The following is a 21678-nucleotide window of genomic DNA, read 5'->3' on the forward strand; positions in this document are numbered from 1 at the left end:
TTCTGCATGTAACATTGTTGGACTGAAACCAGGAGTCGCAATTCTTTCAATGCTTGACCTTTTATTTTCCACGTCATTATGTATCATTTAAAACCAGTTAGCCTTGACAAAAGTAAAACTATGTGAAATTGCACTGAAACATCACAAAGACAGTTTTGATTTCACTTTGTTGCCTTGCAAATAATCCTCTTAAAATAAAACTAGCACCAGAAAAGAAAGATTTTACCTTTTCTTTTTACCAAAGCAAATGATATGAAAACAATATAGAAATAACAACAGTGTAAATCTGCAATGCGGCAAACAGCGCGGAAGCTAGCTTACAAACTAAGAGTTTTAAGTCCTTTGTTTAAAAGTCAAACATTTACTGTATACGTTACTGAATAGAAATAATTGGCCAAAAATATACATGGCCAATTTTTCATTCGTTACAGATCAACGTTGTAGAGCAAGTAAAACCACTAATAAGCCACTGCATGTGTGGGTTCTGAGTCCTTCTCTTATTCACAGTCAGGATAGTTTCACATTCACTTGTAGATGACTCTGTAGCAGGATGGAGGAAAACAAAGGGAGTTTGGACTTAACGACCATTTTCTCCCGACAACAATAACTTAAACAGGATCTTTTGTACCTTCACTTTTTCTTATCCTGAGTTGACATGATTTCAGATTATACTTTAATATGTCTCCCTGTGTTTTCCATAAGATATCCTCCAATTGAAACTATGTGCAGAAAGTTTGAATCAAAACGATCACTTTTACCCAAACATGGTGAGGCCTCAGCAGACGGCCCACGTCAGGAGGTTTGCTTTGTGCTCCGTGGTGGGGACCACAGTCTGGTGGCATTTAGGACACAGCATTTGTCCTGGGGTGTCCTGCAGTGCAGGTGTCACGTCCACATGAGTGACTGAGGATGAGAAATGCACAGCACGGTGAAATTAACAATTTCTCAATTGTTTTTACACGGCGTCCCTTTTCAAGACCAACTTCAGACTGCTGTGTATGATCCAACTCATCACACACTACGCACACAATTTGTTTCGTTCTTGTATTTAAACACATGCTTTTGCTTTATGTTTTACTGTTGGGATCATTTCCGTTGGTACTCCACACTGCACTGACTCAACAAGACCAGCAGAGGCTGCACAACAACTGTAATTTGATCAGGGGATCGTCTGTACCGTGATGAGCGCTCTGTTTTTCCATCAGCTTTACATTGTGAGGACTCTACTGATTCATCCAACTGGGCCATATAGTGTTTTATACTGTGCGATTCAGATTGGGAAAATGATAATTTGTCATGTGTGGAGTTCATTGGAAGCAGACACCCTCAAAATGTGACTGTGCACATACAAAACACTGGACAATGGTTTGTTGTTGAGATACAATTGGACTAATCTTCAGATCAGTTTGGTTGGAAGCCGAGGATTTCACCCACTGACTTCGCCTCACTGGTCTGTCTTGTCACAGATGTGAGTTCACACGTGTCCATGAACCTTTAATACAAGCATATGTGTCATAGACAGTATATAAAGAGATGAATGTGCATTCACATGTGCTGGGAAATGGACAGGCATCTATACTGTGTTTTACATACGCACACATCTCCTCACCTGAGGTTGTTGGGACTGGAGCAGAAGGAGCATGTGGTCGGGAAAGAAAGGTTTACAACAGATATTTAGATGAATCACCGATCAAAACATAATAGCAATTGCATACATCAACTAACATATAACTCGCTATACATAATAATGTATAAAGCAGTATAGTAGTGTATATAAGTTGCTTACACACTATACAAACGGTTGAGCTTTTTTCAAAGGTGTGAAATGAAGAAGGAAAAGTAACAACATCATCTTAAGCAGCAACCTCAGACACAGACCTCCTTGATAAACAACAGGTGGAGGTGCAGCTGGTGAAAGTCCCGGCTGAGGGTACATTTCTTGCGGATGTACCATACCTCCATCGTTCATGGGTGGTCCAGGGTATGGTGGAGCTGAGACCTGTGGTGGGTGTCCCTTCTCCATCTCGAGATTTCCTGACTGGATGAGAGGAAATTGTCAAATTCATTGTTAAATGAACAAGTATGAATGTATTCAATTCAATTCAATTTATATTTCATGACATGTACAGGAAACACATTCTGCCTCACAGTCCAATGAAATTCTTAATTTGCGAAACCTCTCAGCAACGTCAAACATCACTAAACATTGTTGACACAATAGGTTGTAAATGTGCAGCAGTAATACTGTTGACAGCAGCAGGGTTAGCTCTGCTGTATCTGAATGTTCAACAATGGTTTTATTGACTATATATTCATTTCATTAGATCAATCTAATGTAATGTTGCCAGAACAGATACATACAGGAAAAGGTACTGAAGGTATATGCTGTACACAAACTGACACTCACAATCACATTGCATTTTAAAGTAAACACCTTTTGAGTTTGTATTATAACTGAAGGCTACCACACGTTCTCTTTTCAGAACCATCAACATTTCTGAGGGATGTAAACTTTCACATGTCTCTTTTGTTCTTTCCAATCCACATACTTGTGAGCATTTATAGACAATAATGTGTGTCGTACATTAAAGAGCTGTGGGAGAACCTGGAAAGGTGAAGTATTTAGGTATCTAAATGTATGAAATGGTTTCTGTGGGTATTGTACTTTTTTATTATATTACATTTTAATTCATTATAACTTTCCTTGAGTAAGCAGCATTTTAGTTGGTCAAGATGAGGCTCATTGCAACAGTTTTATTGTAAGTATTACTTTAATCCATGAAAGTACTTTCAAAGCACTGTTATAGTTTTATTGCTACTTTAAGTCTTACTGAAGGTGTCAAATTGATGGAGTGTAGTTAAGTGTCATGATGTAGATGTACAAAGTGAACTACATGCACCTATACCTCAACATTGGACTCAAGAACGATAACTTTAACGTTGAAGAAAAGTAGGTCTCTCTCCGGCCGGATGGGAGCGGTTGACAACAGGAAGTGATTTGATGGGTCATTTCCTTAGTGGGCAACAGAGCCCTGAAAGCACTTTGTTCTGACAGTAGAAGCCGAGACCTGCTCAGATACTTCTTCAGTGATACAACCAGTATTATTAGTGTATCAGTGCCTCTTTAGTCTGTATTTCGATCATATAGAAGAATGCAGAGCCACAGTGTATTCTGCTCAGTCTGCTCGTGGTGAACAGGCCCAGTCAGTCCCTGTGTCTCGTCATCAATCCATCCTAAATCCATTAGAGCAACATGAGCCACATGCATTTTCATTCACCACAGTATTCGTGCCTCGCCCTGTTTTGTTTGGACAGCGAGGCTGGAAAATACAACGTCATGAATATCATAAGCTATATTTTATAGTACAAATGCTTTTTACATAAAAACATATATATCCAGACATCTGTGCCACAGTGGTGGAATATATAATTTGAACTGGGTGTATGACTATGCCTCCCTCAAACAAACTCATAGCTTTAACAAAATAGCAACAGCATATCATCGTTATATAGCTTCAAATGTGTTCAATAAGCTTCACTGTACCTACCTGTGACTTTTCACCGACAAGAAGGTCTCTTCTGGAGCTGCCTGGTCCTGACTGATGCAGGAAGAAGGAGAGTAAAACTGAGAGAGTTCCGGAAGAAGAAATATACTGAGGACATTACAGAAAAATAATTAGAGCATGATGGCCACAGTGATTTAAAACTAAGTAGAGGAAGGGATATCTGTAAAGCTGCGTCTGCTTAGCTTCACCGATGTACCACGCTGAACAGCAAAGATTTTTATTGTTTTTTGCACAGAGTATAATTTTTATATTTGTACTTCATTACTTCCCACAACCAGGAACTCAATGATACATGATACAAAGCCAACAATAACAATATGATTAATCAACGTGTATTGCAAGAACATCAAATAACAGTACATCACAATATTGGTCAAACTGAAAAAGAATACAAAGTGTCCCCAGAGAGGTAAAGCGCAGGATTGAGATGATTATATTATACATAATATATAATATTTGTCTGTTCGTCTCTTTAGCAAAATCATTTGTTTGTCGGATTTTTTGTGGGGTTTTTTACATAAACAAAATGAAGCACAGACCAAGCAAGGAATGCAGAATTCATTTGTTAGAGCAGGTGATGTATTAAATACTGGGAGTCAACAATAAAGACGAGAGCTTTTGAATCACTCCTTTCCGGCGGCACGTGAAGGCACCATCACAACAGCTGAGTTGTTGACCAGATCACGTGATGACGTCACACCAAGCTAACGACGTAATGACAGAGCATTGTCCTGCTATTGTGCAAAGTCTCAACGAGAGAAATGATACAAAGACAGTAGCACCTCATTTATTACCTGGAAATGTCTTGATTAATAGTTAATTTGTTCCAACTTCATTGATCAACAAATCCTTTGTGGTTAGGAGGCAGCATTAAGGAATGAAACAGTTGATGTTGAGTAACATTGTAACAGATTTTTAATAAACAAGATTTTGATGGAAATGAATAAAAATGACCTGAAATGAACTTGTTCATTGTAACAGTAAGATTATCTCAAGACAAAAAACTGCAGGATTATTTTACCCTTCAAAGCACATATACTGTAATGTATATGTACTACTACATATATACTGTAACTTCAATTTGATTTTATTTGTCTATAGCATCAAATCATAAGTAAGCAATTATAGATTATAAAGAAAGATCAAGACCTTAGAAACTATAGAGAAACCCAAAGTTCCCACTGTAACTGTAAAACTTTACTGTAACTGAACATGTTGTGTATTTATTCATGTGATTATTTATTTCACAATAACTTTTTTTATTTATATGGCTGTACTTTCGCATGCAGAGTTCAGGGTGCATTATTTTAAATTTTTATGCAAACCATGATTTATGCTTCAATCGTCTATTTGCAGTCGGGGATTTGTTAATTTTTACATGCAGGGGGTTTATGTTGAATCTTGCCTGCTTGACAAAGACAGAAAACATTGGCTGAATATTTCCTCATTCCCCTACAAATCGCCTACTGTGTTTTTGCCTCAGAAGTTTTCATTTTTCCAGGAAGTCTTCTCCAAAGTAAAGCATCTGTTTCAGTACACACACTATTGCAGCGTTAATTTTGTCATTTGATTCAATTTCCTGATTGTAGTTCTTCACAAGGAAGATGCAGTTCATTGGAATGCCCAGCCGCTGGTGGAATTTTTCAACCTAAGTCAAAGTAACAACATTTATGTTGATCAGTAATCGTACAGCGATGAACAAACATGACATATATGCTGAAAAATGACATTGTGCAATAACTCCTAAATGTACCTTTTCCTTCAGGTTCTTGCTCTTATAGATATTTTTTGTGTCCTTTTTAACCTCGGGACAGGCTTCATCAACTCTGGTGAGAATAGCCACTTGGGGAATTCCTGTCGATATAGAAACCTGATCAGTATTTCAAACATTTGTTTCCTGGTATTTTGACTCATACAGTCCAATGTGACACTATTAGTCCACGCAGAGAAACAATTGTTGTGCACTCACCCAGTTCACTGGCTGCCAGTCTGACCTCTCTCATCTTCTCCACCATCTCATCACTTAACCTAGACACTGTGTCCGCAGGAACAACACACACCAGAACGTGAACTTTGTCTTCCAAAGTGGGATCAGAGTTGTAGCCATCAACACCCTCCTTCAGTTCTTTTTCAGGGTTGAACTAGAAATCAATCAAATACAATCAAATAATGTTTAATGTAACATAAAGTTTATCTGTGTTTAACCTCATTTGTTTGTCTCATGCACATACACACATGCACGCTCATATTGTTAATGTGACACACATTTCTGACATAGTTCAAAAGATATGACTGATGTACATGTGGCTGCCATGTGCCCGAAAATTTTTTGAGACAGGAAATTTGCACATCATGTTGATCAAATTTCAATAATAATTTTGATAACTACGATAAATATAAAACAAATATTGTGTTTGTTAGTTAAAATTAGACTTTAAGTAATGTCAAAGTTCACAGTGTTGTACCTTGTAACCTTCTTTCACGTGTCCTCTCAGGGCCAGTTTGACGTCTTCCACAGGGACTCCTCTGTCAGAATCATGCTCAAAGCCCATGATGTCATTGAAAACAAAAGAGTAAGTGGACTCTTGATTTTTGTGAAATTTGAAGGTCCGGTACTGTAAGGCAGAAGGTGCAATTATTTACATCAATGAATCAAAGTAAATATCAGCAGTTGTCTGTGGGCCGATCAGGAATGTGTGGGGAGGCTGGAGAAAGGTGATTTGTATGAACATCCACAGTGGCATCAGATTCAAACTCTGGGCCTCTAGTTCACACATTAACCTGAAATTTAAATGGGTGCAAAGCTATAAGAAGTAAAAACATTAAGTACTCAGATGATCAACAGACAGATTTAGAAAGATTTAATGTTTCATTTCATTTAGCTTGTGCTGACTAGAATTTATTGCTCTGAAACATAAAAACAACATTTGTACAAAAACATTTGATATAAATCTGCTGTTTTGACATTTTAATATTAGTAGAAGTTGCTCTGTATTTTCATCAGTGAACTACTATTGAAAATGAATTCCTGTGGTTTGTTACCCTCAGTGGAGTTTTATCCTTTCCTGTTGTTCATACCTTTCTGGTGAAGCTGCTCCCAGAGTTTGCATTTGTCAAAGCTCGACCGGCAGATCTGCATTTTAAAACGCTGTCGACAGAGTTGATGAAGCTCGACTTTCCAGCACCAACTGGTCCATGAAGCAGAATCCTGAGATGTTTGACCTGTTTGTTTTCAGGTTGGTAAGATTTCACAAACTTAAGATTGTCCTTGTACTTCCTGTAAATTACAGATAATAAAAAACAATCAGAATAAAGTGCTGTATTACTTTTATTAATAATTGCACAACATTGTAATTGTGATTTTATTTTTTGTCACACACACAACAACGAGCTGTTTAAGTCATGTGCTGAGCAGCAGAAGCACAAACACTGAGGGCACAATAGAAACACACTGACTGAATGTTAGATCATACTCACTCTGACACCTCCCTCCATGGCTGCTCCAAGAGTGCTGAAGGAGCTAAAAAGGACCAAACTGTTATTATTTGAGAATGTTTTTTGTTATTGTTCATTTGTTTATTGAAGCTGAAAATGTAACAGGACTTACCTCCTCCCATTGCTGTAAAGTAGGACATTCAGACTACATGTTAATGCAGGAATTCACCCCAGAGGAGGAAGATGCATTCAGATTGTAACTTAAAGGTCCAGTGTGTAAGATGATGGTGAAAGGGATCTATTGACAGAAACTGATTCTAAAATAATTCTAGTGATATTTTAATTATTGTGTTTAATATAAATTGTTCAAATTATTGTTTCTTTAACCTTGAATGGTTCCTTTATATTTAAATACTTTAAATTTACACAAGGAGCAGGTCCTCTCTACGGAGGCCGCCATGTTTGTTACAGTAGCCCAGATTGGACAAACTAAACTCCTTTTGAGTTTGAACCTGTGGTAACTGAAGGCTGCGACAGGTTTTCTTTCATGTTTGGAAGGGGAGGGTGAGGTAACAGGTGTTCAGCTGCAACATGCAACTTCACCACTAGATGTCACTACATTCTACACACTGAACCTTTAAGCATAACTGACAATACAACAATACAAAATCTAATTTCATATGAGTAAGAATTCTTCTTGTCAAATTCCTATTGAACTACTTATTACCAGCAGCATATACTGCATTTCATTATGTGAGAAAAATGACCCCATGGGGTTTTGCTGTTTATTCACTTGATGCAGTAAAGAAATTAGCTTTAGCTTGACAGTCACAGTAATAGTAATAATAATAACTTGAATCATAACTTTATTTGTATAGCACTTCTATAAACAAGGTTACAAAGGTGTTACAAAAAATGTCTGACACTATTTAGCTGTTCACATGACATGCATGAATAAAACAATAATGATACATGAATCAGAATAAGTATGACTTTATTGTGTTGAACTACTGATTGACACGGTGAATATTTCGTTCCCTGCTTGAATATTTGGGTATTTGCATAGAACAAAAATTTCCATGGAGCATGCTGCATGTGGAACACACATCCATAAATCAACATTAATGCAAACTCGCTGTTGGAGGGTTTTAAAACCCACCTCCACTCCCGGCTAATTGGTTTGGGATTGCACTTAATGTGGCCGACGCTCCCTGCAAATCACACAGATGGAGTGGGAGTGGGTAGGGAGAGAGGTTGTAAGGGGTGGTTTGAGAAAGGGCTTTTATTCTTGCCAATGCTTTTTATGTTCCTCGAGTGTGAGACCATGGGGAGGAGCAAGAGGGCAGAGCAAATCACGTACAAGTCCTGCCAAACAATAAGTGCTCCTCGAATATTACTTTGAAAAAAAATGATTATGAGAGTTTAGAGCCTGCCTCTACAGAAATAAGACGTTATTCACTAAATGTGTGAAAATGTAAGACATCAAGCAGCCAACTCAAAACTACAGCACACACCTTTCTGTTGCTTGCTTTTATTGGCATATTTGTTGATGTAAATGGTTGACATTTATAATAAATCACAGATGTTACACATTTTGCTTGACATATATATAAATCACCCTAAAGTACCATGCCTTATCACACGTCATTACAATTCACATTAAGAAGTATATATTGTTGCAAAATAAACAGTCAGCATACAATCACAGTAAGTGCATTTCATATTATATTGTATCCCTCACTATCAAGGGAATGTTGTCAAGCAGCTAAAACCACTGATAAGCTAATGTGTGGGAAAGTAGTCTAAGTTCTTGTCCCACGATCACAGTCAGGGCGGTTTTATAATCGTTTGTATAAGTAGATGACTTTGTTGCACGATGGACAGTGATGCTCCACATCTTTGCAGGAATCAATGCAGAACGGGATGCAGCAGCAAAGAAAACATCTAAGAGGAAAACAAAAGGTTTATTCCTAAAGTGATGATGTCAGGATACAACAGGATATTTTCTAACTTTCGATCATCTTTTGCAAGACAAATTGGGCATTCAAGTGTTTAAATGCACTTCAGATTTATAGTTTAAGGCGTCTCTTTATTTTTTTCCATCAGATATCAGTTGCAGAGGAACTTATTGTGCAGCAAATGTTTACCCATAAGATAATTTTTACCCAAAGATGGTGAGGCCGCCGCAGATGGCCCAGGTCATGAGGCCTGGTTTTTGCTCTGTGACGGTGACCACAGTCTGGTGGCAGTGGGGACACACCGCTTGTCCTGGGGCGTCCTGCAGTGCAGGTATCACGACCACGTGAGCGACTGAGGATGAGAAATGTACAACACTTCAAATTGAGAATTTGTCTCTATAGGTTATCTCATGTGTAAACGCTTTCTCACATTCCGACCAGTATTTAGGAGTCACCAATTTAATGGAAACCACCATCAGGCCAAACAGTACAACGTGACACTGGCTGACTGGCACAGTGACGTCAGATTACCATGATTGGGATAAATACTAACCTCTGGTTGATACATGGCGACGCATTCACTGACACAATGGGCCTTTTTTCACTGCAGAGGTTTTGACATGGCATTGTAGGAAATACACAGGCGTTACTGGTAACATTAACATTCACACCCTGTGGCTCAAGTGTTCCATTAAGACACTGTGAGAATATGAAATAACACAACTCCCAGAACCTGAAGCACCTAAATAGAAATCAACCTTGTGTTTTTTTATAGATAGATTATAGATAGATAGATAGATAGATAGATAGATAGATAGATAGATAGATAGATAGATAGATAGATAGATAGATAGATAGATAGATAGATAGATAGATAGATAGATAGATAGATAGATAGATAGATAGATTTATAGATAGATGCTATTGTGGTCATTTCTGTGGCTACACTGTCCACTGCACTGACTCCTCTGCAGAGTAGCAGAGGCTGCACAACAACTGTAATTTGATAACGGGATGGTGCTCTGGTTTGTAACGAGTGCTCTGTTTACAAAAACAGGAAGGGAAGGTTCAGAATATATATATTTCCTTACATCATCTACCAAAACATTTGAGCTTTTCCATAAATATAATATACAACAAAACCATGCATAATAGTGTAGCATTTCAATTTTGTATCCCTTTTCCTGAACTCTTCTCTATTTGAACATCTTTTGATGTGATTATGTACAATGGAGTATAAGGGCCACATTGAAGAAAAAAAATCAAACATTACAGTCGAAAAAGAATAAGCATCATCTCAGACACAGACCTGTCTGGTGTGCAACAAATGGCGGTGCAGCAGGTGAGAATCCCGGCTGATGATACATTTCTTGCGGAGGTGCTACACCACCGTAGTTCATTGGTGGTCCAGGGTACGGTGGAGAGGATTCCTCTGGTGGGTACGCTTTTTCCATCTTCAGATGTCCTCACTGTAGATGAGAATGTTTATAATATTCATTATTAAATACAAGCTATTACGTTAATAAGTGTCACCTCAGCAACAATGTATTTAGGTTTTAGCCGAAAAGATTTGCTAGCACTCCCTTTGACATAGACCTGTTCATCAATGGCCAAATATCTTTACAATATGTAATCTGCCAATGGACAACAAGGCTTGCTGCTTTTGATGCCTGCATTTGAACAAGTGAACAAGTTATGCATCCATGTCATCACTGTGATCTGTGGAAAAGGTGGAGAAATTAAATGGGGACCGATTCATTAATGACTCGGTGAAAGAACGCCTCAGTTTTCAATGCGTTTGTGACGTCAGACATGGAAACAAGAGGAGAGGCAAACTCCTCTTCCAACAATGGGAAAGGAGATAATCCCATTTTTCCAGCATTTAAATAATACATACTTTTCTTTTTGTGAACGAGGTATTAGGTTCATAGGTTTCGTTACCTTAGAAAATAAAGGAAGAAGATGAGGAACCAAACTTACATTTCCAAGTAAAGTCAACCCTCAAACCTCATATTTCATATCCTCTTTCTAATCTGCACAATCAGGGGCATTCATTAGATATAAGCTATGGTTAGGGCAAAGTGTTTCTGTGTGGACTTTGATCAATCAGAGGTTTTAGATTGTCTAGGGTGTACCCCGACCAGATATAGTGGAGTTGAATGCCTCTAAAATGTTGTGATGTATAAGAGTAGAAAGTAATGTTGGACTATAGACTTCAATATGTATTGCTCAAGCTGGATGTTTGGTGTATTAATGATTGATGAATCATTTCCTTATTGGGAGAGATGTTGGGCAACAGAGCTCCTGTTTAAAGCAATTAACTCTGATAGTGGAGGGCACTACCCGCCCAGATAATCTTTCCATGATGCAGCCAGTCTTCATTAGTCCCAACATGTCAAACACAGTTCAACATGAGTGTATCAGTGCTTCTTTAGTCTGTATTTCGATCATACAGAAGAATGCAGTGCCACAGTGTATTGTGCTCAGTCTGCTCGTGGTGAACAGGCCCAGTCAGTCCCTGTGTCTCGTCATCAATCCATCCTAAATCCATTAGAGCAGCATGAGCCACATGCATCTTCATTCACCACAGTACTCGTGCCTCGCCCTGTTTTGTTTGGACGGCGAGGCTGGAAAATGCAAAACGCCATAAATATCTTAATAAAAAATGCTTTTGACATAGAAAATATATGTTTATACCACATCTGAATATAAGCTGAATTAAGTATATTGATAATCCGACTTTACACAAACTCATGGCCGATAACTTTGACTCAATAGCAGCAAAATATCATCGTTGTATGGCTTCAAATATGTAAAGTAAGTTTTATTGTACCTACCTGTGACTTTTCAACAAGAAGATCTGTCCTGGAGCTGCCTGGTCCTAAGAGATGCAGGAAGAAGACGAGTAATATCCTGAGAAGAAATATATCGAGGACAGTACAGGAAATATGATTGGAAAACTGAACAGAGGAAGGGTTATACTCTCACGAATGAGCTTCACAGCTGTACAATGCCTCCTCCTTGTTTCTCCTCCCATTTTATATGACTGTGACTGGGTGGGTCAGAGAATTTAAATGGATTGTTGACCAGTGTTGGAATATGAGCAATAGAGACAGAGCTCAGAGGGCGAGAGATGTGGGTTTGCTAAGAACAAAGTTTCCCTTGTTGAAAGATTGTGGCGATAGCAGGAGAGGGAGAGCAGGCTGCATCACTTGAGGGAGTTTCACCTTCAGGAAACTGTTCAGGGAATTTACACGCTTTTGAGTGCAAGTTAGTCACACAGGTTCAAACTCACTCGGGCTGGAGACAAGATTCCCAAAACATAGTGAATTTACCAACAAACTAGAGAGCGCACGCCCAACAGCCCCCTCTCGAAAACACATTTGAATTCACTAGATTAGGATTTTTATTTACCTATTTCATTCAGTAGATTCTGCGTATTCCTTTCGACAAACAAACAAACAAAACAAGCTCATTGAAACACTTTTCACTCGGGACGTTCAGCTCCTTCAAAACATTGGATCACGTACAGGAACTGGAATCAAGCAGAAGTAGTGGAAAAAAAGCCGAAGTGTGTTACAGTAGCTGAAAGGGAAATAAGAAGATAACAGGTTTTGACAAAGTAGCGAATGTTTGTGATTTAACCGAGCAGCATGTGGAGCTCATTGTCTCTCAGTTTTGAACCAGACTACACACTCTCACAACATTAACCCTTTATACTAACTTTATTAACTATTTTAATGTGACAGAAGTTGCACAGTCATTCCTTCTCTCCCAAACACGACTTTCAGTTGTAGTTTCTGAATTCAAATCCAGAGAATGTAGTTGTCTATTTTTTACTGCCACAAGAGGTCAGAATAATTCCAACATTAGACATTATTGTAACCCAGAGAGCAAACACATGCATCCACATCCTTTCATTCAGACAGCTATTTCTTTAGCTCTATTTCTTCTGGATCATTTAATGGCACACAGTGTGATACCAATGAAGAAGTATTTGTATGACCATGGAATTTGAGCATCTTAAGTTGTGTTTCGGTGCACATCACTATGTCTGTCTGCTGTTAGTGTTTCTGTTTCGTAAATGTGATCACTATTTCATACCCATGCAGCCGGAGGGTGAGGTGAGGGGTGTTCAGCTGCAACACGCAACTTCACCACTAGATGTCACTAAATTCTACACACTGAACCTTTAAAGTACCTTAAAGCCAAAACCTTGAGGCTAAATCGTGGATTTTGTTTCTTTTCAATTGTCTCACACCTGCTTTTATTCAGTGAAAGACAAAAATCACCTGATCTCTTTTTTGCGATCCCTCCTGTCACTTTCCTCTTTTTACTAATTCCTCTTACACCTCTCGTAACACATTAACAGGTTTCAACAGTTTATGGGTGGGCGAGCAGCTAAGTAAGCAAACACAATGGATGACTAAGAGGGTGAAGCGGGAGACCTGTGTTCTGTGTCATAAGGTGCAGTTTCTGTATAAATATATACATTTGTTGTACAACAGGATTCATTTATTAACTGAGGCTCGTGCAACTGATAAGCAAATGGAGGTAAAGTGCGAACAACTGCACCCTTTCAAAACACTCCATGTAACTCTGTAACACACGTGCATTCATGATATGGTTGGTTGACATTTGAGGAAGAAGGTCTGATAAGGCTGCGACGAGGGAGCGGCCAGAGCAACCTCCCTCTCCGTGTCCGTCACATTCAGGCAGAACTCACAAGATGAGGAGCTAGGGAGGACGGGTTATTCAAAAATAAGAAAAATATTACATCTGCAAAGACACACTAGTTAAGAGGTGAGAGATTAATTCAGTTAACTGAGCACAGGATTACAGGCACCATGGTTATGCTGGACTTCACAACACTGACGGTGCCCGTGGGCATTGTGAGGATATTCGAGGTGATCCTGACCTGTATCTCCTTCAGCCTGGTGGCGTCGGTAGGCCACAAAACAGACTCCTTCTGGACGTGGTGCATGTTCACCTGGTGCTTCTGCTTCTGTGTCACCATCCTCATAATCTTCCTGGAGTTCACCACCCTCAGCGCAAAGCTGCCCATCTCCTGGGACGACTTCACCACCGCTTTTGCCATGTTGGCTACTCTAATGGTGTGTGCCATCTTCCACTGCTGTTATTTGTCTTTGTCTGTTTTTGGAGAAGTAAATTACTTGACTACAGCCATGGTCACCGGACATTAGTGTCATTAATGATATAGATAAAGCCGGCACTGTAAAAAGAAAAACGTTATTTCGCAGAAATGTACAAAAAAATATTTACCATAAAATAACAGTTGTAATCGCTAAATTAATATTGAAATAATTTAAATAGCTAGTCATTCAATTGCTTAAAATGCTTAAGTGCTGAAAGGTAATACGATATAGATGTCAAACGTATCCATCTTCCATACTTTATTTGGGACTACTGCACAACTACTACCACTACAACTTTGAAGAATGATTCATTTCACACTGTCTCTGTCAGGTGCTGGCAGCTTCCATCATCTACCCCTCCTTCTTCACTTGCCCGACCTGCGGTAAACAAATCGGCGCCACCGTCACTTCCTGTCTGGCCTTCATCTTGTACGCCATCGAGGTCGGGCTGACCCGGGCCAAACCCGGCGAGATCAGCGGATTTCTATCCACGGTGCCGGGCCTCCTCAAGGTTCTTGAGGCCTTTGTGGCCTGCATCATCTTCATCTGCTTGGACTACAACCAGTTCTCCGGGTTTCCCGGACTCCAGTGGTGCGTTGCCGTCTACTCCATCTGCTTCATTTTTGCCATCCTCGTCATCGTGTTCACCATCTGCCGCCTCCTGACGCTCTTCCCTGCGCCGTTTGACAAAGTTCTGACAGCTTGCAATGTGTTAGCGGTGTTGATGTACATGACGGCGGTGGTAATCTGGCCGCTGTACAGCTTCCAGAACAACTCCAGACCCAGCTCCTGCTCAATAAATAGATTGTGTACATGGAATAATTTAGTAGTCATCTCTTTCATGACCTGTGTCAACCTCATTGCTTACATCGTGGATACGGTTTATTCCTTTAGACTCGTGTTCTTCATCAGAAGAACATAGAACAAATGTTCCTCATTTACAAATATTCTCGGTTGTAGTTGTTTACAAACTTCAATCTCAAACATAGAACATGTTTTTGTATAACATATTTCATTTCGCTTTCAGCAGGAGATAATGTAACTAATCTCTTTTCATCAAATCATGATTATTATCTTATTCTAATTAATTTTCCTATTTTGCTACAGAATTGATACTTTTTCCGTGTGTGTTCTCTTCGACTGAATCATTTGAAAAATGAATAAAATGTTTCCAGTAGTGTGAGGCTATTGTTAAATGGAGGAATAACCTGTTTAATGATTAAACTGCTCCCTCTCAAAGCATGTTTGTATGGGTGTGTGATGGTTTGCATACCCGGACACACACAGCAGCATAGGTTTCAATCTCCACTCCCAGTTTCCCATAATGGATGACAAGAGAGAGAAAGGGAGGGAGAGAGCTGAAACGATTCGACTGTAAATCAAACTGTCCATACAATAGATAAAAGAAATTATCAGCAACTTTTTTATCAACACAATTATTTATTTCATCTATTTTTCAAGCAAAAAGATTGTAAAAATCTCTTATCACTGATTGAATGTCCTTGGATTTTGAAATGAAACTATTTTAAAGATATTTAATTTAAAACCTGATTTAAAATACATTTTGAAACACTTCATACATTTGAAGAACTTGCCAAGAATTCATTAAATGGAAAAAGTAATTCTCAGACTATAATGAAAATCACTTTTAGTTGCAATCATAGCTGAAGTACATTTATCATGCAGTTTGTTATAGTGTTTTACACCACAAGCCACATGTACACACTCATTCACACCGCGCTACTTTTCTATTACACACTGCCGGCACAGCAGTAAGGAAGAGATTGGAGAAGCCGGGATCGAACTACCAACCATCTGGTTAACGGAGCAGATGTGTGTGTTTCTAATAAAATAAAAAAGTGTAATTGGTTCAGGTTCAAAACCGGAATTACTGATATGAATGATATCAGTGATAAACAATAAATATATGACATACTGTATATTAAATAGGAATAGATAGGAATAAAAGAACCAGAGAAAAAAGGTAAGAAAACACAGAAATGGACCATAATGAAGAAACTGCAAAGCGAAGAACAAATGTTGTAAAATTTGGAATTATTTCTTAATTTTAATAATAATAATAATTATTTTATTTTATGTCATTATTTGTATTTTTCGGTGTATGGGGATCTTTTGCATTACATCAATTTTGTTTTAACTTGTGTTCATTGTGATCACAAAGCTCAAAATCCACTTCACATAGTCTGGGAAGACAGCTTTCAAAAGTGGTTTGTTAAAGTTAATAAAGGTTCCCTTTCCAACTTTTCTTTGCACCGGAAGTGTCCTTTAATCTAGAAAAAGGCCTGAAAGCAATCCCTCCTCCAAACGCTGACATTAGTCCTGCCCAGAAACAATAAATCAAGAGAACTCGAGGACAGGATAAGAGCCAGTTTCCTGAATATGTGACCTACACACACCTATTGTTGTAGATTCCTCTGAACTTGGATGAAGATCAGAGTCCAGTGTGTGTGTGTCATGAAGTGAACGTAACACGAAACCACCATCCAATCAGTGACATGAAACAGGGGTCATAAACCACGGAGATAAGCCCAAGATACACCACCACACTCAAGTTTCAGTTTCTAGGAAGAAACCTGCTCGGGCGTTTGCCTACATGGATTTCTACGAAACCAACCCTGCTGCCTTGATGCACTGTGAAGAATAAACTGAATTTAGAAACTAAACAATACTTTTAGCTTTTTATGTGAAAGCGGATCATCCTGTCCAGCCATGGCCCAAGTGGATTTGCGGTCGCTCACCCAGCCTGTGGGCATCTTGCGAACACTGGCAGCCATCCTCGCTTGTATGTCGTTTATCTTGGCAGCAACGGCGGGAAATGAATCATATTCTTACTGGGCATGGTGCATGTTCACGTGGTGCTTCTGCTTCTTCTTCACCCTTCTCATCCTCATCCTGGAGTTCACCACTGTAAGCAAAAAGCTACCTTTCGCCTGGGATGACTTCACCGCTGCCTTTGCAATGCTGGCCAGCCTCATGTTCCTGGCCACCTCCATCATTTACCCCACATTTTTCACCTGCACGACCTGCTACTGTCAGATCGGTGCGTCTGTGGTGTCCTGGGTCTGTTTCGGGGTGTATGCCGGCGAGGTGGTCCTGACACGCCTTCGCCCGTGCGGACAGAACAGCGGGTTTCTCTCCACGTTGTCCGGTATAATGAAGATTATGGAGACCTTCATCGCCTGTCTCATCTACACGTCCCTGGAGAGCAAACAGTACGTGAACTCCCCGCCGCTGCAGTGGTGCGTGGCCGTGTACTCCTTGTGTTTCATCTTTTCCATCATCATAATCCTGCTCACCCTTGGACAAATGACCTCTTTTTTTCCAATCTCATTTGACAAGCTGGTGGTCGTCTTCAATATTTTGGCAGCAGTGATGTACGCGACAGCGATGGTGATCTGGCCGTTGTACAGCCTCCATAGCAATCCGAGACCCGGCAACTGTGGCCACCTTTGTGCCTGGGATAAACTGGTGGTGGTCACCTTCATGACGATCTTCAACTTCATTGTTTACACCCTGGACACTGCCTACTCCATATGCCTTGTGTTCTTTACTAGCAACCAGTAAAGCTGCTGCTCGTCAAATCAAACATCAACTGAAAACAGAAGGTTTCTGAATCATAGTGAAAAGGCCATTTTGTAAACTTTAATAATGTTCTTGTTCTTTGAGAAATGATGCAAATGCTGACTTCAATGATTATTCTGCAAACCCTGTTCATCAAAAATGCAAACTAACTATATTTAAATACCGGCTTACCAATATTTGTACAGTGTTAGTTGGTAAATGATTAAACTGTATCACTGTCATAAAAATAAAAAAATATCCTGGTGGAACTTTGGATCCTGATATGCCGCGTGGTCAAATAGTGAAGGTAATAATACTGAGTGCTCACTTTGGTTTATGACACTGAGTTCGAATTTGTGCTTCTTATCTTTTCATTCGTGGCTTTTGCAAGTTTCTGACTGAAGGAATAATTCAATCTTCCTGGAAATATATATTTTTGCTCACTTGCTGAGAGATAAAATGCCTCTCTCATGTGTGTACCAGAAATATGTAGCTGCAGACAGCAGGATGTCAGCTCAGCACAAGCACAGGGACAGGGGTAAGAAGGCAGCCTGGCTCAGTCCAAAATGAATAAACAAAATCTCTCTAACATTTAACGTTAATCAGCTGACAACATACAAAAATAAGCAAAGCGTTTTTTTCAGTTATTTTATTTGTCATGAAAAACTGGTGTCCACCCCCGTGTTTTAGTCAGAGTACGATCAGTGTACTGCAGATCATGTGACCACAGTCACTGATTTGTTGGTCAATTTTCCTTTTCATGAATATCCTCCCAAATGGTTGCATCCATGCTGACAACAGATAAACAGTGGATGTGGGACATAACCAGTGACAAAGGCAAACAGTGGAGCCAACGAAAGATGAGATAGGAAGAGAAGAGAAGGAACAAGAGAGAGAATAAACAAGGACGGGAAGTTGATGAAAGAGAGACAAACGGAAAAGGGAGAGCCAGGATAGAGGCAGTATGAGGTTTCCAGATGTTGGAAGGATACGTGGGAAAAGTCAAAAAAATCAAATCAACAAGCAGCTCCTGCATTTGGAGCTGGATTTGTGTCAAGGTGTTACGTTTCTTTTTTTCCTACCTGGCTTCTTTTCATGAGTGCAGGGCATCATTTTTTTTTCTTTTTTCTTAACCAATGGGACAATTAAAAGTGCGTCACCCAAGTCTCACCTGTAATCCTGCAGCTATTGTGCCACCCGGTAAACCAATCTGTGTGAGTGAAGAGAATAACTGAAGCGTGGAACCTTTGCTTTTCTTCTCATGTCAGTGCCGTCAGAGAGACAGAGCACATCAGAAGTCTGTCGCACAAGGCAGCAAAGTGCAGGTGTCAGCGTCTGCTCTGACTTGGATTTGCAGCAGGGACAAAAAACATCTTTCTACACAAGAGGAGGACCTCTAAAACTTGTGTATAAAAACACAATTTTATACAATATATATAGTAGGGGGTCCCTGCTCCATCTCTCCATCAGTTTGGGGGTCCTTGGTATACAGGGCTCATGTACCACCCTCAGAACCCCCCCACTTTTAAAACCGATGCTCCACCCACGGCTGACTGAGCTAAAACCAAGGACAGAGAGGATTGAGGATATTTCCAGCTATTTCAAGTATGCGATAAAAGCAACAAACCTTCCTTCCTTCATTAATACCAATATTCTGATAATGATGGCTGATTTATACAAAGAAGAAACCTGAATAAAAGACTCTGTGTTGTCTCATCAACAATTAACATCCGATAGATTTTGTCCTTACAAACCAAAAAAGAAAAACAATCCTCTTACTCATTTTAAGAGTCACCTCAGGTTTCTGCGATGAAGAAAAAAAAAAAAAACACTTCATCCTTATTGTCCAAAAATAATGCAGGTTCCCTTTGGGACAATAAGTGACAAGACGCATCGCCTCTCACGTCCCATTAAATCAGGCTCATGGTGAAGAAACTAAATGTGATCTTTGAATTTAATTCCCACTCAGGCCGACCAGGGTAGAATTACCAGAGCACAGTGGCAACATGTCAAAGCTGCTTGAGTCTAAGTTGCATTTTAAATTAAATATCTGATTGTCCGGGCTGAAATCAGTCAGTATTTTTCTCAATCTTTTAATTCCTTTGTGTGTATATCCATGCAATTACACATGTTGCCTATATGTGCATGTAGTAGTGGATGACATGATACATGTCCCTGGAGCCCAAGCAGTTTTTAAACATCCTTGCCAGAGCCCCTAATGGGATCCACTGAGGTGAGTCCAGCAGATGACTATAGCTGTAAAAGGGAAGCGCTGTATGAGTCACTCATGTTCACACCTACTCTGTTTCCTTTTTTATGGTCATTATCTTCCATTAAACTTCTCCTCTGATTAGTGGCCTTTGACTCAACTGTGCAGCAATCACAGGCGCTCAACCCCTTTCTGGACATTGTGAAAATTAATTACCGCCAATTTTTTGGGGCTACTTCAAAAGTGTGACAGGGGGAAAAAATGCACATACCTTGAAAAGCATGTGAAGTCTAATTATAGTGTAGTTTACTGGGTTTTTTAAGAGCTGCATCAAAGTGAATTGATTTGAAAGTGGAACTCTGTATTAGCTGGTGCTGTATTTAATTAACTACAATAATAGAGTTCTAACCTGCTTGTTTGCGATAGGCTGTCTGTTTGGCCTGTGGTGAAGCTGGCTGCAGCTTTCTTTCTGACACTATAAAAAGTGACCTGCAGGAATCAAGCAGAGGAAAATAAAGACAGACTGCAGGCCGCTGTCTGCAGAACCCTGACGCATCGCCATCTCTGCTGCACAAAGATCTGTTCACCTGTTTATTCAACGTTTGGTGAAGCTCGACTCATACGCAGAACCCCAAACTGGACAATCAGTCCAGACAGCTTTAAAGAACTGTGAAACACAGGTCTGCAGTGTCAAACCATCAACCGTCAAGCTACGTCACGTATCCACATTGAAAGAACGTGGCCCAGCTGCGGGGGCGGGTGGTGGTAAATACAGGCTGTCACTTCCATAAAAAAAGAATGACGCCAAGATGCTTAATGAAGTGTCTTTTTTGGGAAAATCTATTCTTCATTCACCCACATAGTGTCATGTCTTGTCATAATGTCCTAATTATGATGGCCCTGCATAGAAGTACAAAGGGGGTTTGTGAGTGGGGGTGTAATAACTTTTGAGCAGAATGAAAACGAAAACCTGCAAACACTCAAATGCCTTCAGCAAAGGAATCATTGATGTTTCAGTTATTGTCTCCATATTTTGAGGTTGGAGCCTCGAGTTTGGCATTTTGGCCGGCGACATCTTGGTTTTTTCTAAACTGGAAGTAACCATATTTGGAGGAGCAGGGGGTGGAGCCTGACTGAGAGCTCGGGGACACTCAAAAAGATAACAAAGCCTAAAACGGTGACTTTATGTATTTAAGTAACATATTCAAATTCCATCTAACTTCATCACATAAGTTCAATGTGAAGGGTCACATTTTATTAAGTGTTTTCTATCATGTTATTAAAAAATACTTTTTATTTAATAAAATCACATGTAATTGAAATACATACACTCAATCATTATGACATTGCTGTCAAACATGGTATCCACAATGTGAACCGTGCTTTAGCGTCTATTTAACAATAAATGGGACCATGGTTTATAAACTGAACATCATGCTGCCTTAAATATAATTAGAAACTAGTGATTGAGGCCATAAACTCCGATGTTTATGACGTTATAAATCAAGTTAGAAGTCATTTTCTCACAGACGGAACACAGGCTTAAGGCACTTCCCCTTTGGCTCCAATATGGACCCAGCGTCTATTTTCATATGCAGTCACTGTTGACTATTAAAACAGCTTCACAACAGACACATTTTGTTTTTTAGAAGTTTATTTCATCCTCTGACCTCAGCCCGTAGTGTGAGCCACAGAATCGCCCCTTTGGACCTCACCTCCATTACCTTCGTCCTTCTTACACCTCCAATCAGCCCCTTAGCGCCACACTCAAG

The 21678-nt window shown here is 39.6% G+C and overlaps 5 protein-coding genes across 5 annotated transcripts; 2 read left to right on the forward strand and 3 right to left on the reverse strand.

The window, feature by feature from the left end:
- Nucleotides 1–3653, reverse strand: LOC118123246 (lipopolysaccharide-induced tumor necrosis factor-alpha factor homolog). Its single transcript, XM_035180526.2, has 4 exons — nucleotides 3549–3653; nucleotides 1879–2038; nucleotides 1610–1624; nucleotides 1–903 (listed from the first exon to the last, which is right to left on the reverse strand). The coding sequence occupies exons 2-4, from the start codon at nucleotides 2021–2023 to the stop codon at nucleotides 776–778; spliced, it is 288 nt and encodes a 95-aa protein (XP_035036417.2). The 5' UTR covers nucleotides 2024–2038; nucleotides 3549–3653; the 3' UTR covers nucleotides 1–775.
- Nucleotides 3654–3767: 114 nt separating this feature from the next.
- On the reverse strand, nucleotides 3768–7198 carry LOC118123339 (interferon-induced protein 44-like). The gene is made up of 7 exons (XM_035180686.2): nucleotides 7174–7198; nucleotides 7044–7086; nucleotides 6645–6843; nucleotides 6032–6181; nucleotides 5536–5707; nucleotides 5320–5420; nucleotides 3768–5214 (listed from the first exon to the last, which is right to left on the reverse strand). The coding sequence occupies exons 1-7, from the start codon at nucleotides 7181–7183 to the stop codon at nucleotides 5056–5058; spliced, it is 834 nt and encodes a 277-aa protein (XP_035036577.2). The 5' UTR covers nucleotides 7184–7198; the 3' UTR covers nucleotides 3768–5055.
- An 816-nt stretch (nucleotides 7199–8014) lies between these two features.
- LOC118123245 (LITAF domain-containing protein) lies at nucleotides 8015–11957 on the reverse strand. Its single transcript, XM_035180525.2, has 4 exons — nucleotides 11797–11957; nucleotides 10269–10428; nucleotides 9167–9311; nucleotides 8015–8945 (listed from the first exon to the last, which is right to left on the reverse strand). The coding sequence occupies exons 2-4, from the start codon at nucleotides 10411–10413 to the stop codon at nucleotides 8840–8842; spliced, it is 396 nt and encodes a 131-aa protein (XP_035036416.1). The 5' UTR covers nucleotides 10414–10428; nucleotides 11797–11957; the 3' UTR covers nucleotides 8015–8839.
- Nucleotides 11958–13680: 1723 nt separating this feature from the next.
- On the forward strand, nucleotides 13681–15079 carry LOC118123242 (myeloid-associated differentiation marker homolog). The gene is made up of 2 exons (XM_035180518.1): nucleotides 13681–14073; nucleotides 14447–15079. The coding sequence occupies exons 1-2, from the start codon at nucleotides 13807–13809 to the stop codon at nucleotides 15035–15037; spliced, it is 858 nt and encodes a 285-aa protein (XP_035036409.1). The 5' UTR covers nucleotides 13681–13806; the 3' UTR covers nucleotides 15038–15079.
- A 1766-nt stretch (nucleotides 15080–16845) lies between these two features.
- Nucleotides 16846–17700, forward strand: LOC118123243 (myeloid-associated differentiation marker homolog). Its single transcript, XM_035180519.1, has one exon. It carries the CDS (start codon nucleotides 16846–16848, stop codon nucleotides 17698–17700), a length of 855 nt encoding a protein of 284 aa, XP_035036410.1.
- The last annotated feature ends 3978 nt before the right edge of the window (nucleotides 17701–21678 follow it).

This window comes from Hippoglossus stenolepis, chromosome 16 (assembly GCF_022539355.2).
Source record: "Hippoglossus stenolepis isolate QCI-W04-F060 chromosome 16, HSTE1.2, whole genome shotgun sequence".
NCBI lineage: Eukaryota > Metazoa > Chordata > Actinopteri > Pleuronectiformes > Pleuronectidae > Hippoglossus > Hippoglossus stenolepis.

Bases quoted from the DNA above. Each gene is read 5' to 3' on its own strand.
- LOC118123246 (XM_035180526.2), bottom strand. From the start codon at position 2,023: ATGGAGAAGGGACACCCACCACAGGTCTCAGCTCCACCATACCCTGGA.
- LOC118123242 (XM_035180518.1), top strand. From the start codon at position 13,807: ATGGTTATGCTGGACTTCACAACACTGACGGTGCCCGTGGGCATTGTG. The intron at 14,074-14,446 runs GTGTGTGCCATC...TGTCTCTGTCAG, and splicing joins CCATGTTGGCTACTCTAATG to GTGCTGGCAGCTTCCATCAT.
- LOC118123243 (XM_035180519.1), top strand. From the start codon at position 16,846: ATGGCCCAAGTGGATTTGCGGTCGCTCACCCAGCCTGTGGGCATCTTG.
- LOC118123339 (XM_035180686.2), bottom strand. The intron at 6,844-7,043 runs GTGAGTATGATC...TGTAATTTACAG, and splicing joins CCATGGAGGGAGGTGTCAGA to GAAGTACAAGGACAATCTTA. The intron at 5,708-6,031 runs GTACAACACTGT...ATTGATTTCTAG, and splicing joins ACGTGAAAGAAGGTTACAAG to TTCAACCCTGAAAAAGAACT.
- LOC118123245 (XM_035180525.2), bottom strand. From the start codon at position 10,413: ATGGAAAAAGCGTACCCACCAGAGGAATCCTCTCCACCGTACCCTGGA. The intron at 9,312-10,268 runs GTCTGTGTCTGA...TCTCATCCTCAG, and splicing joins ATTTGTTGCACACCAGACAG to TCGCTCACGTGGTCGTGATA. The intron at 8,946-9,166 runs GTAAAAATTATC...TTTTCCTCTTAG, and splicing joins GGCGGCCTCACCATCTTTGG to ATGTTTTCTTTGCTGCTGCA.